General features: G+C 45.8%; 1 protein-coding gene across 4 annotated transcripts in view; it reads right to left on the bottom strand.

The window, feature by feature from the left end:
- Nucleotides 1–16,995, bottom strand: part of DEUP1 (deuterosome assembly protein 1) — a 425,119-nt gene extending 408,124 nt beyond the window's left edge. For all 4 annotated transcript variants that reach the window (XM_085624053.1, XM_085624057.1, XM_085624056.1 and 1 more), the window contains exons 1-2: nt 16,904–16,995; nt 15,420–15,488 (exon numbers count right to left, since the gene is read on the bottom strand). In XM_085624053.1, coding sequence (XP_085480179.1) covers nt 15,420–15,463 — 44 coding nt within the window. In that variant the 5' untranslated portion in view covers nt 15,464–15,488; nt 16,904–16,995. The remainder of the gene's footprint in view (nt 1–15,419; nt 15,489–16,903) is intronic.
- Nucleotides 16,996–18,126: the final 1,131 nt, after the last annotated feature.

Genomic DNA, 18,126 nt, shown 5'->3' with positions numbered 1-18,126 from the left:
ACCCTCCCACCCATGGATAACCCAGGAACCAGGATACCTACACCAGGGAAGCCGGTTGCACAGGTGCAACGGGGCGTCAGAGACAGCTGTCGAACACACTGGAGGATTTCAGGAAGATACCACTGGCGAAGAAGGTGAAAAGTGTCGAGCATAGGGAACAGAGTCTATACCACTCAGGAGTGAACAGGAGGCACGGAACACGAGGTCTGCCATTGTCGAGAGATGCATGAGAATCTTTGTAGGAATATCTTCAAGCCACAGTTCCGCGGAATCGATAGCTCCGGCTGGGGCTACCACAATACTGCGGACAACAGAGTCTAGCAATTTCAAATAACAGCGTCTGTGTGGGTCAGTTTAAAGCATTGACAGACTTGTAGCCAGTACCTTTCTGATGCATCAATCCCGTTGGTACGAGTCGGTCGGGGCAACCGTTGAGGTTGCGTTGTGAAAAGAAGCGATGCAGTGGCACGGTGCACAGGAGTTCTGTGGTAGCAGCTCCATCGAGGGACACTGGCCTCAAACTCGGTGAGAAGACAGTTCAGGCCTCGAGGGAGTTGCAGAACCACCACCTGTGTTTCTGAGCCTTTCGAAGTCCAGGGGAGCCCGGGATCAGTAGACCAGTGTTGGACTTGGCCCTTCTGGCAGGTTCACCCCTAAACGTTTTGCTTTTACTGGTGACCTGGTGGTAGTGATTTTTGGTTTCTGCGCACTTTCCCTGTGTCCCAGAGTAAAGTGCGTGTGCACTCTGAGTGCATTTGGTGAGATAGGCCTGCCCTCCCATAGGAATGCATGGGGAATGTATGTGTCCCTGGTAGTTCCTGATGCGTGGGGTGTGCAGGCTCGAGTTTGGTATGTGCGGACTCGTGTGATTGAATGCTTCGCAATGATGTATGATGCGTGATTACGTCATGTGCGGAAGTGCCACTTCTAGGAGTTGGCATATTAGTGTAAAATGTGCAGTGACTGCCTGTCGCGTGATTGGCTGAGTGAGGTCATGTGACGGGCTAGGGAATCCCCAGAGTCAGGAGGAGTCACCCAGTAGTGAAGGGGGAGATCAGCAGCTAGATGGGGGGAGGAGTGCACCTGGGTCCTGAATAGGGCTGGGTTTTCCCCACACAATGCTGGCTCCGCCCCCTGTGGTGCGACTGATGACCCTGGCCTGCACTCTGAATAGGGAGAGGGGCTGAGCAAAACAAAGTGCTCAGGAACCAGTTGTAACTGGTTCGCCCCTTCCCTGCACCTTGAGACAAAGGGCTTTACTGTATAAAAATGGGGCTGTGTCTCCACAGAAACTGTTCACTTCCAGGATCCTGAGGGGGGCTGCTGCTGCTGGAGGCCAGGAGGAACTGCCACTTGGGACTGCCTTCCTGCCCTGGAGGGCCCAGTGAGCTGGCCCCTGGCCCAGTCTTGTCCCCCTGCCTACCTTCCTAGAAACTTTGCTGGACTTGGTGGTTATTCTCCCCCAAAGCGCTGGGAGCGCTTCATTTGTGTCCCTAAGCGCCTGGAAGCGCTTTTATTTTCCTTTAGCGCTCAGGAGCGCTTTAGTTCTGAAAGCCGGTGCCCACCCGGCGTTTGCCCCGTCTTTGCCGATTCCGAAGTCCCCTGGCAGGTGCCCACCCTGCCAGGGACATTGCTGTGCGTGTTGGCGGGTGCCCACCCCGCTTATTTGTTTATTTCACGGCGGGTGCCCACCCAGCCGTACATCCACTATCACGAGGGAGCCTACCCCTCTGGTTGCCGAGTTTTGGAATCACCGCCGCGGCCGGGCTTGCAGGAAGTCAGGCAGGCCGGGGGCGGGACTCCGGGACAACCGGAAGTAGGAGGGCGGGAGCCTACCCCGCCTCCTTCCGACGACGCGCGGCTGGTCTTATTCCCCCTCGAGACCCAGGCGGGAGCCTACCCCGCGCTGGGCCGGCCCGGAGAAGAAGCGGGGTCGGAGGTTCGGCGGGAGCCCACCCCGCCAACCGGCGAAGAAAAGAGCCCCGTGTCTGCTGCTGCTCCCGATCCGACGGAGTCCGGTGAGTGGGGGCCGCATTGGGGTTGTCCAAGTGCCGACGCTCCCCCGAAGGGGGCCGTGCTCCTCGAGCCTAGAGGGGCTCCAGCAGCGGGGAAAAGGGCTGATCACGAGTCCCCCCGAGCGGGACTCCAACGAGGAGGGCGATCCTTGTCTGTGAGCCCCGTGAGACTCCAAGTGCTTTGCTGACTTGCTCTCGAGCCCCGAGAGGGCTCCAACGTGAACGGGAGCATATTGGCTGTAGAGCCTGAAGGCTCCAAAAGGGCAAATTAATTGTGTAGAGAGCCCACGAGGCTCCCACATACACGGGGGCAGTACTGTTGGTGTTCAGAGCGGCCCCGGAAGACAGCGGGCCGCTCCAACGGTTGGGGACATTACTGGTTCTCGAGCGCGAGTGGCGCTCCAACGAAGGGACAGTGGTTGTCCAGAGTGCGAGTACGCTCCAACGACGGGGGCAATATTTGCATAGAGCCCTGACAGGCTCTAGGGGGCATTTCGTGTTGTAGAGCCCAGAGGGGCTCAGGGGGCCACACGTGTTTCGTATTTAGAGTCCAGGAGAGGCTCCAATCCCTGCCATATTTGTTTAAGAAGGCACAGTGGTGCCCCAGCATTTCTCCAGTTGCCCAGCACTTAGTGGGCAACTGCAACGTGTAGGTTGTGCTTGTGCGCCCTGGTTTGCGCAGCCTGCGCAGGCGCGCCCTGACTCTGCTGGCCACAGGGCGTCCTAGCCCTTCAAGGCCAGTTGGCCTAGGGACTGCCACAGGTGGTGGCTTATGTGAGTTCTTGCGCTATTGTTCCTAACCTGCACCTCTGAATGTCTTTATGCGTCATGTGCCTTGTGTTTACACCTCTGAATGTGATGCATCATGTGTAATGTGCGTTTACCCCTACAGGTATTGTGATACTTAGGTGGTTGTTTTCTCCTAGTACAGGTGGTGCTAGTGAGGTTCTGGTTCCCTGCGCGATATTCTCCTAAGGTGGTTAGGGTTGCGTAGGTGGTACTTACCTGTTACCAGTAGTTACTGGTTGTGTGCTACATGCTCTATTTTTAGTGCTACAGTGATTGTATGTGCTATGTTCTAAAGTATTATTTTTATGTTCTAAGTGCTAAGTTCTAAAAGTGCTAACCCCTGACAGTGGTCCATGTGGCCCTGTCCCCTGTACATATAATCCCTTGTAAATTCTGCCCGTGCCTGTTGGCACATTGTAAAGTGTGTGTTTTTATCTAATGTGTTTGGTATAATGCAAAGGCTATTTTTATATAATACCTTGTGCGGAGTTTCCTTTGTGGTGGGCCTTGGGTGTTGTTCCTGGGTGCGCGCGCAAACGCTTTACACATTGCCTCCGGGATAAGCCTGACTGCTCGTGCCAAGCTACCAAGGGGGTGAGCAGGGGTTATCTTTGGCGTGTAACTCCCCAGCCCTGACTAGAGTGGTGGTTTCTGCCTGGCTTTGGCGCAAGCCCTAGCCAACCAGAAATCCCATTTCTAACAACCAGTCAGCTGTGTTGTGATGCCTGCAGATGCAGTGACTCCTTCACTCCAAGGGAGATTCCTTCAGGTGTCTTTGATGTCCACAGGCCTTGTGAAGATCCTGTATGGAGCACGGGCACAGACATCGCAGTAGCCTACCAGGACGGCGAAAGCCAGGAGCATAAGGAGTCTTTGCAGTTGCAGTCTCGGGCCCAGAGCGAAGTCCAGAGTACCCACACGGTCAAAGTTAAAGCGACGTCTGATCTGAATCTTGTCCCACGACGAATCTAGGGACTCACCCACAGGTAAGCCCTTGATACCCTAAGGAAAGGGTTGGAACTAATCAGGGGTCCCTCGCAGAGGAGGGGCTGGACAGTGGGGAGGATACTCCCATTTCCTTTGTCCAGTTTTGCACCAGAGCGGGAGCCAACAGCTCCCTGAACTGGTTTGACCTGGAGTATGAAAGGAGGGCACCAAGTGTGCCCTTCCAGCAGTCTCAGTGGCGCCTGCAAGTGCCCCCACCCTGCCCCACTACACTAAACCCTGTCTGGGAGGTGGTCGCACCTCCCTGTGACAGGATATCTTTTGTGCCGCCTTACCCTGTTCAAGCTTGGCTCAGCAGCAGGAGGGCAGAAACAGGGAGCACTGAGGGCCTCCCAGAGGAGCTTTACAATGCATGGAATCATACCCCCACACCGTTTACGGTGTGGGGGTATGATTCCAACATGTTTGATACCAAACATGACAGGATTTGTTACAGCCAGTTTAGAGATGGTCATCGAGTAATGACGCATGGCCACTTTATATATTGTAATGGCTGATGCACTTACAACCTGGGAAAATGGACTCTGAAGGTTCTAGGAGTGTCCCTCTCATGCAGGGGCACCTTCACACTAAGGACTGAACACCCTGCCTTCAGGACTGAAAGGCCTCCTTTAGGGGTGACTTATAGGTTTTTATGTGCATTGACCTCAGATATTAGAAAACGTATATCCGTCATAAGTGATGCTAGCATCAGGTTACGCAGGCTGCAATGGCAGGCCTGGAGTCACAATTTTTGTGGTCTCTCATGGGTGGCATAATGCAGGCTGCAGCCCATAGGAGACCCCTGGTGTACCTATGCCCTGGGTACTTTGGTACCATATACTAGGGACTTATAAGGATACACCAGTAGCCAATCTGGTGTGTACCTAAGTACTTACCATGATAATTTAAGGGAGAAAGCACAGCAACTGGGGTCCTGGTTAGCAGGATCCTAGTCCGACTAGTCAGAAACAGCATAACACCAGGCAAAAAGTGGGGTATAACCATGAAAGCAGATCCTACTTTCCTACAAGGTTTGTTTTGGTCACGATATAGGTGCATTACAAGACCTTATAGAATATTTTAGGAAATACTGAAAGTGAAAATGGAGGTCCAATCTAAGAGCACTGGGGATGTCTCATTGGTGAGAGAGCGTGGTGCAGCGCTGTACTGAGACGCACATCAAAAGCTCTGAGAATTTGTCTGTAAAGGGATATCAGTAAATGATGCAAGTTATTGTGGATGTGTCTGATAGGAGTTTTGTTAATGTTTCAACCTTGGAATTTCAAGTCGAATGTAATGAATAGTCCAATGTAAAATATTATGGTTTTAATTAACTGAAAAAAAATATTTGGATCTTTAACCTTTGAATATCAGTGCATGGTGCAAGCCTAATTAGAAGGATATTGTGAGGGCTCTGATGATGTCTTGGTTCTAGGATACTGTGCAAACAGAGGTGCAATATGAGACATTGGAAGATGTTTTACTTGAAAATCAATTTTACAATGTGGTTCAGATTATAGGCGCTTTGTTAGAGCTTCATGAAAATGTCATGATGCATATAGTGGTGTATGAAAAAGCACAAAATAACGTTTTTAGGACATTTAAATGTGATGGTCCTTGTATTGATTCTTTAGTTTCCCAGTTCTTTAAGAATGCTACTTATTCAGCAGGACACCTGTAAATTCAATGTCACTGGGGTAGCCCACCCATCAAAGTAAGTAGTATTCCTAATATCAGCTTAATGAGATCAAAGGACACTTTTTGAATTTATATTTAGGAATACACTGCTTCCTCACCAATGTCTGTACTCTTTATGTTAAACTACACTGCAGGTATGTAGATTTGATCGTCATTTCACAGCTTGCGAATGACTTAATGCTTATAAACGTTTTCATTACTTTTTAGGTTTGTCTATTACAAAAAATGTATCCTATTGCATTTACAGACAAGTAGATGTGCATGTCTGTATGCTATGGATATGAATGCATACATGGTACACATATCTTTACATTCATGTGTCCTATATAAGAAATGTGTTATTTGTAAAACGAGCCAAATCCATTAAAGTTAAGGACATGGGAAGACTGTGCCATCACTTCCTGCAATGTCATTCCTTGAGGTGTCATTGTGCATTCTATGTTTTGCCCAGGCATGCAGGGAAGAGCTTTCTTTCAGTCTACAGACAGTGAAAGGATAACTAATTGTGCCCACTGTTGTTCGTTTGACACTGGTGCGATACTGCATATGAAAGCATTGCCAGAACTGCTCTTCGTCCCGCGCACACAGTTTGCAGAAGTGTACTCAGTGCCAACATTTGGACTATGCAGCCCTTACTGTAAATATGTACATGTCGTATTTAACCTAAATTAATTCTACAGTTGTACTATTAGTGTACTACAAAATTACATTTACACACACACACACACAAACACCACACACATCATGCACAGGCTGAAATAGGATATTCATTACCATTGTTGATGGAAGGGCACTCCCCACAGTCAATAAATAGCATCTTACACTCTATCCATCTATCTGTCTATCTATCTATCTATCTATCTGTCTATCTATCTATCTATCTATCTATCTATCTATCTATCTATCTATCTATCTATCTGTCTGTCTGTCTATCTATCTATCTGTCTGTCTATCTATCTGTCTGTCTATCTATCTATCTATCTATCTATCTATCTATCTATCTATCTATCTATCTATCTATCTATCTATCTATCTATCTATCTATCTATCTATCTATCTATCTATCTATCTATCTATCTGTCTGTCTGTCTGTCTATCTATCTATCTATCTATCTATCTATCTGTCTGTCTGTCTGTCTATCTGTCTGTCTATCTGTCTGTCTGTCTGTCTGTCTGTCTGTCTGTCTGTCTGTCTGTCTATCTATCTATCTATCTAGATAGCTATCTATCTATCTATCTATCTAGATAGCTATCTATCTAGATAGCTATCCATCTTTCTAGATAGCTAGATAGCTATCTATCTGATATATACATTTAAAAATCCCAATTATAATTACTGCACAATTTTATAACGCTTTTAATCAAATAACATATTTACATTTCAAATGTATTGAAACGTATCTTTTAAACAAGTTTGTTTGATTAAAAATAAAAATGTTAGTGAGGGTGGATGATTTTAATTTTACAGTAGACAAAAACGAATATTTAAAAAAGAAATCAATTAATATATTTCAGTTAAATTACAATTTAATCCAAAGCAAATTTTAAAGGATAATGTGTTGTATTTGTTTCTCTAAGTAGTTCTATTTTACATTTTAATTTTGCATTACAGTAAAACAATGTTTTAAATGTTATTAAAGTTCCCTTTATTTTCCTATAGGGAGATCTCCATCTCAATGACAGAGGCCTCTACAAAGAGGTGGAAAGGTATTAACAGGAAGGACAGAGCAGATCTACACATTCAAACATACCTTTGTGCTGGGTCCTGTTTGTTTATATACTAAAGTAAACACAAATACGTAAACAGAAGCAAACAAATAATTAATTAAAAACTCAACACACACATCAACCAAGGAACTTATTGGGCACAGAAACCTGTTTTGCCTCCATATCCCTGTTATTCCTGGACAACAAACTGCTGTTTGAAGATCAAAGTCAACTGGACTGGGATATGGCTCCCAACTAATTATCAGTTGCTGAGATTAATTCAAGCTTTCCATCCATCACTTTTTTGTATACTTTTGCACTAAACTGCATCAATAATATTATGGCTGACGATCTGTATAAAGCCCTATTGCTAGGTCACTTTAGTGCATTTGGGAGTGATTGCTACAGGGTCCTACTGCAGCACATGGCATCAATAACAGGTATTCAAGAAAGTTTTAGGGATGTTTGAAATACCCTAATAAAAAGAGAAGTAAGTGTGAAACTATTGGGCTTCTCCATAGTGACAACAGTGACTTGTCAGGATACAATGGGCACACTGGATCACATATTCTCTACAACACACTAAGCATTATCAAAGCAATGGATTTGATTTGCTTTACGATGCAGATGGCAAACAACTATTGATTCAAGCAGCATTTTCCCAGAAAGTATTGAGATACTCAGCCACCGCTTGAAGGACAAAGAATACTACATTTTCTAAAGGAAGAATAGCTGCTATTTTACCCTTTCTCCCCTTCTCATGTTAAGTAAAAATCCACAAGCAAAACCTACTATATTCAAAATAGAGGTCACTGTCCACACCAAACATGTCTGCCTCAAAAGGATTTTAGTTCTAGAAAAACAGGTAAATCTACTGAAGGACCAATCACAGCACAAGTTCTTACTCTAATCAAAGCCACCACTTCATTTCCCCAAGAGATACAGGGGCAGATTTACAATGCCCTTGCGCCGCCGTTGAGTCACCTTTGTGACGCAGTGGCGGCATAAACCATGCGCCACGTTGCGCCCCATCTACAACGTGACGCATCTAGGGAGATGTGTCACGTTGTAAAGCCCTGCGCCACATGAAACATGCGTCAGGTTTCATGTGGGCGTTCCGGCACACAAGATTTCACGCAATCACTTTTCCGACGCTAGTGCGTCAAATCCTTACGCCTGCTTCAAGCAGGCGTAAGGCGTGACGCACCATGTTAGGGACAGGGCAGGTTGGAACAGTGCTGGAGTTGTGTCGCGCTTGCAACACAACTTCAACACTGCACCAACCTTACGCCGGCAGATGCGTCACGCATCTACTGATCCTTGCGCCATGATGCACCGCACTGTAAATGCGGCGCATCTGCGGTGGCGCAAGGGCAAACTTGCGTGACGCATCTTCCCTGGCGCATCCCTGCTGATTTGCAGGGATGCGCCAGGGAACGTAAATCTGCCCCAAAGTATCTATGTGCCCCTAAAGATAAAATACCTTCAGAACTCAAAAATGTCAAGCTATCGGAAGGGAGAATTGGTTCTGAAAAGAAATCATAGTATCCCATGCGAACAACACTACAAAGTGCATTATCATAGAGTGACTTTCAAGACACCAAGCCTTGATTAGGACAAGCCTCTATTGTATGTCAAGTTATTCTACCGGCTCCACCAATACATAAGATTTTGCTAACTTTTTTCATATCCAGCTATGTAGCCAATTGGTACTATTCATTACCTCAGTGACAAACTATATTTGAGCCTCCCAGTACCTCTCTGAAAGTTTTTTTTTAAAACAACTCATTTTCTGCAAGTGTCTCCAAACCTCACTCCGAGACAAGTCTGCTATATATGGACCTTACTCCAATACCAGGCCATTGTGTAAGGAATGAGTGTTAAAAACAAATTTTGACTTGCAGACTATATCAGAATTGCACTTTTAGAATGCATTTAAACTGCTGTTGAAATGTTTCACCTAGAAAATAGATCATAGGAAAATGAGCTTGCTTTAAATGTGTACAAGAATTACTTTAGAATTCATTTAAGTTTTGATAGAACAATGTTTTCACATAGAAAATAAAATGCGGGGAAAGTATTCCTGCTCTTAATGTAAATGAAAATAATGTAAAGACATTTTTTTGTACTAGGCTATCATTCTTAAATGTGCCACTGTACTGAGGCCCAAGCACTTTTCTTTTGACCCTTGCTCATAGCTAGGTAGACATTTATTTAGGACATTTTACCTAGCACCAGCATCTTGCTGATGAATGTGCTAACTTCAATCAATTCTTTCCTTAGCGTCATCACACCATATTACATCATTCGTATAACAATGAACGTTGCTGATTTCATAATGAATAGACTGTTAGAATAAACTATAATTTAGACATATTTTATGTATGCTTAACTAGAACATCATTGAGACATTTGTTTCAGCTCATCTAACTAGCCATTGTATTTGCAATAGACACTGGAGGCAGCTTCTAGCTTAGGTAAGAAGGTTCTCATGAGAACTTTCTTCCCCATGTTGCTAACACCTGAAACAATGTTTTACTATATACCGGCTAGATGTTTACAGTGGGAATGGAGAGGAGAAGTAACGGATGTTGACGACACTATCGGATGAGCGGTTTCCATCGGCTGAGAGAAACAGACACCTACTAAGTGTTGTTACACTATTGTGTGATTTTTTATTAATGAGTTAGGAAAGATTCCTTCTTCCAGCATGACTCAGCTACAACAAGGTCACTCTTTTTCACCCTCACCCTTTGTTGCTGACAGCTATTGCTACAGGTGACTTTATTCTGAATTCTCTGATCAATGCTACTCTTCGGCAGTTGCGGTTTTGAAAATTGCAAATGCCTTGTGATTCTACTCTTGTTCAATATATAGATGACCTATTGGTAGCATCAGATACATGTGATGCTTGTAAGTACGACACTATTGCACTGTTGAATCACCTGGCAGAGAACAGACACAAAGGGGCCAATTCTGATCCGTTAAAAATATTCCCCGTATGAATCGTATCCGGATTTTTTTACGTACGAATCGTACAAGTCCCGTACAAACTGGCAAGTATGATTCGTATGTGAAAAACTCCATACGAATCACATTGGGAAAATTCCCCGACACGTCCTCGTGTCGGAAAAAGTGTCCGACACGTCCCCGGACAGTTTTACGTATGATTCGGTAAACTGAAGTCCGAGCGCGCAAGTACGATCCGTCTCGTCCGTCCGAATGCACAACCGTATGGAAAAAACACCGTACGGAGCGAGCTCCCATAGCATCCATGGAGACATCCAAACATGTGCCCGCATACGCGCCGAACACCACCCCAGCCCACCCCCCCGTATGTACGGTGCGTACCCCCACCCCCGTATGTACGGCGCGTACCCCCAACCCCCGTATGTACGGCACGTACCCCCACCCCTGTATGTACGGCACGTACCCCCACCCCCCGTATGTACGGCGCGTACCCCCACCCCCGTATGTACGGCGCGTACCCCCACCCCCCGTATGTACAGCGCGTACCCCCAGCGCTGGGGGTACGCACCGTACATACGGGGGTGGGGGTACGCACCGTACATACGGGGGTGGGGGTACGGTGCAGACATGGGGTGGGGCTGGGGGTACGGTGGGACGTGTAGGGATGGGGGTACGGTGCGTACCGGGCCCGCTTTTCGGCGTGCATCGTGGCGTACTTAGCTTTTCCGGCACTTTTTGGGTCCCGTAAAAATATTGCCGTGCGAAGTGCTGTGGGTACGAATCGTACTTGCTGGTCTGTAAAACGCTGCCTGACTCCGTCCGATTGTCGCGTACGCGGTGTCCCGGATCGGAATTGTGGGTATGTATTAGCTGGTCGGTGTTTTTTACGATTCGTACGGAAATGGTGTTTCCGTACGAATCGTACTTGCATGTTTGTAAGGTATTTTTCCCGGGTACGAGTCGGACAGAGAAAACGCTCCGTCTGACGATTCGTACCCGGTTTTTCCAGGATCGGAATCGGCCCCAAAGTGTCTACAGGTAAACTGCAGTACTGTCAAAAATAAGTTAAATATGTGGGACACATTATCATGAAGGAAGTCAGAAAGGTGTCACTAGAGAGAGTTGAAGTCATCTTACAGATGAATTCACCAAGAACACAAAATGAAATCAGGATGTTTTTGGGAATGGTTGGCTACTGTGTACAGCGGATAACAAACTTTTCCTTTATTGCAAAGTACCTGCTGAGGCTGACACACCGAAATGTGTCTATTCTGCTTCCTTGGGACAATGAATGTACAAAATCGTTTGTAGATTTGAAAGAGAAATTGTGCCACACCCCTGCTCTGAGAATGCCTGATTATACAAACAATTTTACTCTATTTTGCAGTGAAAGAGGTGGGTGCGCAATTTTAACTTTGTCACAGACTAATTGAGGGGCCCAAAGACCTGTGGCCTATTTTTCTACCACACTTAATACTGTAGTGGCAGGACTCCCCAACTGTGTGATGGCAGTTGCCATGGTGAGTGCTAGTTTGGAAAAGAGTGAGAACATAGCGATAGGACACCCTTTAACTGTCATGGTCCCACACTCTGTAGAGCTATTATTGACTAAAATGAAAACATAGCATCTCACACACAATAGGCAGACAAGATACGAGCAGGATTTGCTAGCTTTTGAGAGTTTAGTGATAAAAACGTTGTAATGTACTGAATGTATCTACACTCTTGCCGGTAACTGAACAAAGTGAAAATTGTGAAGAGTTCAATCATGATTGCCTAAATGTCACTGAACTATGCACAAAGTCCAGACCTGATATTAAGGATGAACCCCTAAATGAGCCTGACCATGTCCTATTTGTGGATGTTTCATCCCTGAGAGGACGTGAAGGCAAACTAAGAGCAGCATATGTTGTGTGCACCTTAAATGATGTGATAAAAGCTTGTTTTCTCTGCACAAGTTGCCGAGTTAATTGCCCTCACCCAATCTTGCAGTTGAAGTGCTCAAATGAGAGTTACCATCTTTATGAATAGCCAGTATGGGATTGGAGTAATGCATGATTTTTTAGCAATTATGGTCACAATGTGGCTTTCTTACATCCACAATTACCCCTATTCGGAATGGACCGCATGTAAAAAACTTGCTCAATGCACTCCAAATGCCTAGTGAAATTTCTGTTGTAAAATGTCCAGGACATCAAACAGGCAGCGGGTACACTGCCATGGGCAACAGATAAGCTGATTCCGTAGCCAGGTATTGCACACTGCTAGCATGCACATTTAATGGAGGTTTCACTTGAGAATCTGAGGAAGAAAATGTTCTTGCAATGATAATGGAAACAACTGACACTTGGGAGGAATTGAAAAGTGTGCAAAAAGACGTGTCTGAGGCAGAGCAGAAAGGATGGATCAGGACAGGCTCTATAAAGAATGCAAATGACATCTGGGTGTCAGCAGATGGAAGGCCAGTGTTGCCTGATAGCTTGTTGCTTCCAATGACATGTTATTACCATGGATTTACACATTTAGGAAGAGATGTCACAGTGAGACTCTTTCGACAAAGTTGGTACAACCCCAGGTTTTGAATAATTGCTGATGAAAATTGCGGAAGGTGTGTTATTTGTCAACAGCTAAATGTAGGGAAGAAAACACACTTTAGAAGCACACATATAGGGAGATCAAATGACCCTTTTAACAGCCTATAGATGGATTTCATTGAGATGCCTGTGCACAACGGGTTGAGATATATACTAGTGATTATCTGTGTATTCTCAAGATGGGTGGAAGCCTACCCAAGGAGCAGAAATGACAGTCTCACTGTAGCAAACTATTGTTATCAGAGCTCATTCGAAGATTTGGGATGCCTGTCCTTCTTAAGTCAGATAGAGGGACACACTTCAACAATAAAGTAATGAACATGTTATGTTCTGTTGTACAGATCAAACAAAAGCTACACTACAGCTTCATCACACCATATTAGAACATTGGAATGTTGGGAGCTCCATTGAAGACAATGGAGTGATCCATGCTTTTATGGGCCGGTAAAGGCCCGCAAAGCAACATTCCAATGTTGTTTTAAAAGGCCTCTCGGAGCCCGAGGGAATTTAAACACCTCGAACTCCGAGAGGACTTTGTTTTATTTGTTGGAACATTCTATCCTCTAGTGGCAGAATGTTCTAATAGCCTTATAGCCCTTCGTAGCAGGGCTATACCAGCTATTAAAGTCCTGCTCCCTTGTTGAAGTCCCTCGCCTTCGGATCAGGCTTTTAACGCTGGAGCGGGCCTTTAATAGCCGGGATAGCCCACTATGGCAGGCTATAAGGCTATATTAGATCATTTATATAACAATGAAACTTGCTGAATTCATAATGAATAGACTTGTAGAATTAACTATAATTTAGATCCATTTTATGAATGCTTAACTAGAACATCATTGAGATATTTGTTTCAGCGCATCCAACTAGCCATTATAATCACAATAGACACTGACTGAACACACATTTAAGCTTAGATAAGAAGGTTCTCATGAGAACTTTCCTCCATGTTGCTAACACTTGAAACAGAGTTTTACTATATACCAGCATGAATTTTTACCATGGGTATGGAGAGGAGAAGCAATGGATGTTGACGACACCATCAGATGAGCGGCTTCCATCGGCTGAGAAAATCGGACTCCTACTAAGTTTTTCTGCATTATTGTGTGATTTTATATTAATGAGTATTCCTAGTGAGTTAGGAGAGATTTCTTCATCCTGCATGACTTTGCTATGGAAAAGTAATTATTTTTCACCTCACCCATTGCTAAAGGTGACTTTATTCTAACTTCTTAGATCAATGTTACTGCAATGACCAATCTTCTTTCATTGATATTCTAACGGTTGCTACTGCAGTTGTGAGGAACTGTGCTGAGTTTCCAGAACGACTCTACATGGAAAGTTTTAGTCTTTGACTATGCCTCGAAATCTTGCTCTTTTCTGGAAGAAACTCTTCATGGGTTTCTCTGCGTAGGGTAGGTTAGGTTCTTAGCTAGATAGTGACAATTACCTTTACGGAGCACTCCATATTGATTTATGCTGTCGATAATCAATGTTTAATTTGATATATCTGTAAACTGGACTAATCTGAATAAAGATGACAAAACCATACTAATCCTTTAAGCTTTAAGATAAATAAAGGTTTTGAAAATGTATCCAATCTCCCATCATTGACTGATTATTAAGTAGCTGACAGCTGATGATTTATGAATGACTTGTCTTTTGTTCCAGCTCCATTCGTGCCACTGTGGCAAAGTTCCATACCACTTGTCCAGCGCCATCTGAATTTTGAAAAGCCATGACCTGGAAGCTGGGGGGTCGGTCTTAAATACCATTTAGCCAATCCTTTAGGCGCTAACACTATCTAATTCGGGATAATGCATTTCATTAAATTTTTCTTATTTCATAAACTGCCCGCTATACTGATAGTAGGAAGAAGAAAAGGTTTGGATCCGGGAGATCACTTGGATGGTGGGTGCAATGTCAATGCTGTCAATCAATCAATCAATTACAGATCTGCCAACTAACGCAGTGCTGTTGAGTGCCACACAATATCGGATCTCTTTACACGGTCACCTGGTAAAGGAAAGGATATCACATGCTGAGCACAAAGTGAGCTTGACACACTTAACTGGGGGGGGTGCGGGGGGGGGGGGGGTGGTTGCCAGCTCGTGTGTGAAGTTCTCCACATATTTCACAACCTGACAGGATTTCACAACCTTCTCAGGTCACACAGCAAGAAACTCCAGTAACGTTTTATGTGTATGGCAAATGTAGGTGGGCCTCCCACCTCTCTAAGCCTCCTGCCCATTTTACCCCATACCAGCTTCGGCTGAGCTGTGACAGACTGAAAGCCCTAGTCCCATTCCCAGGTCCCGCGCCCATTTCCAGTACCGGTGCCCTGCGAGGCCCCACCTCCTCTCACAATATCCAAACAAGGTTTCCAAGTTGGCAGGTCAGCAATCAACCAGGGTGATTGACAGGGGGGTCGTCTATGTTCATATTTCTGTTTATTTGAAAGCACACAGTACATAACGTAGTTGCTTCTAGGCCCTCTAAAGACGAAACCTAAAGAGCAGTTTGCAATAAAATAGATCATATCATCAAGAAGCATGTGTGTGGGGGCAGCTGCATGGTATCACAGGGACTTGTCATCAGAGCCATGCGCTGCCTCAGTCCACAGTGTGACCTGCTTAGAGTTTCCTTGAAGTGAAACTCTTACCTCAGTTGAAAGAACTGCCCAAAGCTCTCCATTTGTTGCGTCATACCGTGGGTTGCCTTTCTCTCGAGTCTGTCAAAGGGAGAGAAGACAACATGTAAATCCGCCATTCTCTAAAGATGCCATGAGCAGTATTCGCTGTGAGTTCTACTCTGATGCTAAATCCATGAAGGAATCTACCTCAGTGCACACACGGGACATGGAACGGAGAGTCGTCTGACATGATTCTTCTATTGTGACATGCTGGGCTTGCAAGTCAACGTTCTGCTGTTCTTTAGCTCAGCGATTCTAGCACAGGCTTGAGAACTCTCATGATCTCAACGAGTCTCTTGTTGTCAAAGGCCAGTATTGTTCAGATTTAGTTTATTGTACAGTTAATTAAAACCTTTACAATCGTACATTACATATTTCCATACACTTAAAATTAATCATTGTTAAAAAAAGGCCAGTATTATGTATATTCTCATTGCCCTTCAAGAAAGCGCGCCTGTTCCTCCTCCACTTTAAACAACACTAAACAGCGCGACCGGAGTGCCCGTGTTCGCCGACAGATTGTATTTTCATTTAAAGGTATAAAGCGTCTCGTGTAATTTTTGGGAATAAAATGGTAGATCGTGGCTAACTTTATGTGCCCATTTTTTTAAAGCCCTTAAAGTGTGTGATTAAGTATAAACTGATTGAGCTGAGCTAAAATCAATGGTGTGGGGCCAGGAGGTGGTCGCATAGGGACGTGCAGCTGTACTTTAAAGTAGTAAATACATTCGAGGACATTCATGTGGTGCTTAGCAACGTACGCTCGGGACCATGTTTATAAAGTCAGACCTCTGAGGCACAAAGGAGAATGCGTGTGTTCACATTTTTCGTTTAACGCGGCTGCCCTATAAGGTTCTCGAAGCACTAAAAGAAAGGTTCTTCCATTTCCTTTTTTCTTTTCAATGGAAGAAAAATATATTTAAATGAGTACATGAAATTAGAAATTAGAAATCAAAATAATCGTTATTTCCCAGTTCAGGCCAGTTTGCCACGGAGAAGTGCCGGTACCCTCCAGTTAAAGTATTGCCCTTGTTAAGAAGTGCCAGTCCTTTCCCTTTCAAATTCAGAACTGCGGGTGTCCGGCACCCGACAGTGCCTGCCCATTTGAAGTGTTGTGCTTAAAGTGGTGACTTGTTCAGTGTGCCTCTCTTCCACGTGCATGTACGTAAACTCTGAAATAAAACAAGCTCACTAAAGAAGCAGTTCAAACGTGACACACTGTGCGCCCTGGATGGTCGGTGCCATCCAGGCACCCTGCTTTCGACCCCTTTTAACTGTGCGTGCTGACCGCTAAGTCGAGTTCCACTCTCCCAGTGCTGCCCTGGCACCTGCCAGCTGTTGAGCGGTGCCCCCTCCTTCCTCTTTGGGTCCGTGCCCTCACTCTCCGCTCATCTTCCCCGGACTGCCCTCTTTTTAACGGAGCCGCAGTCCCTGGGGAGAGCTCCCCCTCTCACCTGCAGTCACGGGCTGCTGTCCTCTGCTGCCTGCCTGTCGGGAGCTCCGGAGCTCTTGCACTGCCGGCGCTCCCGCCCTCCCCTGCCAGGCTCCCGCCAGCCCGGCCAGCGGTGGCGCTCGTAAGGCCGCTGGCGGCGCCGCCCGTTGCCTTGGCGACGGCGTCCGCAGAGGCGAGGTCTATGGAGGAATGGAGGAGAGGTGTGAGAGGGAGCCGGGTCACGGGGTGGCCCAGGGCCCAGACTCGGAAGTGTCCTACTCACCCGACCGCCGCTGAGGGACCCGAGGGAACTGGGCAGCCCTGCTCCTCGTGCTCGGACCCTCTTGCAGCAACTAGGCACCTGTATTTATTTGACAGGTTTTATATAGCGCTGGCTAGACCCGGAGGTATCAGAGCGCTTCACAGGTGCCTAAACAAGATTCCAAGAGTTGATCAAAAACACAGTATATACAATACAATAAAAACAGACATTCCATTGTGGTCTGATAAACATGGTCACTACAAAAGCATATACATTTGCATATAAAGTGGCTGGTGAGGGGAACACGCTTCAGGGCTGGGCTGTGGGTGAGGTAGAAGTTTGCCAAAGGGTAGGCGAGGGAAACAATAGATTGGGGGGATTGTTAATAAAAACACAGCATAAACAGCAGAATAATTCTACCTCTCAATCACTCCACTCTCAGTGTCTGTTAAGACTCAGAGTCTGACTAACAATGTGAGCCTAGACTGAAGTTTCCCCTGGAATGCTTGGGGCTACAGCAGTACTTCGAAGGGTCCCAACTCAGCAATCGTCGGGAACGTTAGACTTTGGAACTGAGCATCAGTTGACTACTGTGATCATGTTGGCACTTGTGTATTCACCGAATAGGTCTGTAGTGATCTTCCTTCGTGGGGTTTGGCCCTGGGAGCGGAGGACTCAAATGTTACTGGACAGTGCCAGCGCTTCCCCGGAGGGTTACTATTAACAGGCAGCCTCACAGCCCATCACTTACCATTTTTTTACATCAATATCAGTCTTCTTTGCTGCCTTATAATTTGGTGGTCACTGTAGGATTGCCGCTTACTCCCAAGTTAGCCTGATGGAAGAACTAGGCTGACACCTTTTGTGTGGTACAGTGCTTATTTATTCGAAATTATATGCACACAGGAGCGCCGGAGCGGAGCTCCGTGTAGTTTCAGAATCGGCGCTCTAATGCCGATAAAATGGCCGCTACCGGATGTCCG

The sequence above is a fragment of the Triturus cristatus genome, chromosome 8 (genome assembly GCF_964204655.1).
Source record: "Triturus cristatus chromosome 8, aTriCri1.1, whole genome shotgun sequence".
In the NCBI taxonomy this organism is placed as follows: Eukaryota; Metazoa; Chordata; class Amphibia; order Caudata; family Salamandridae; genus Triturus; species Triturus cristatus.
This window is presented reverse-complemented; position numbering and strand designations above follow the sequence as displayed.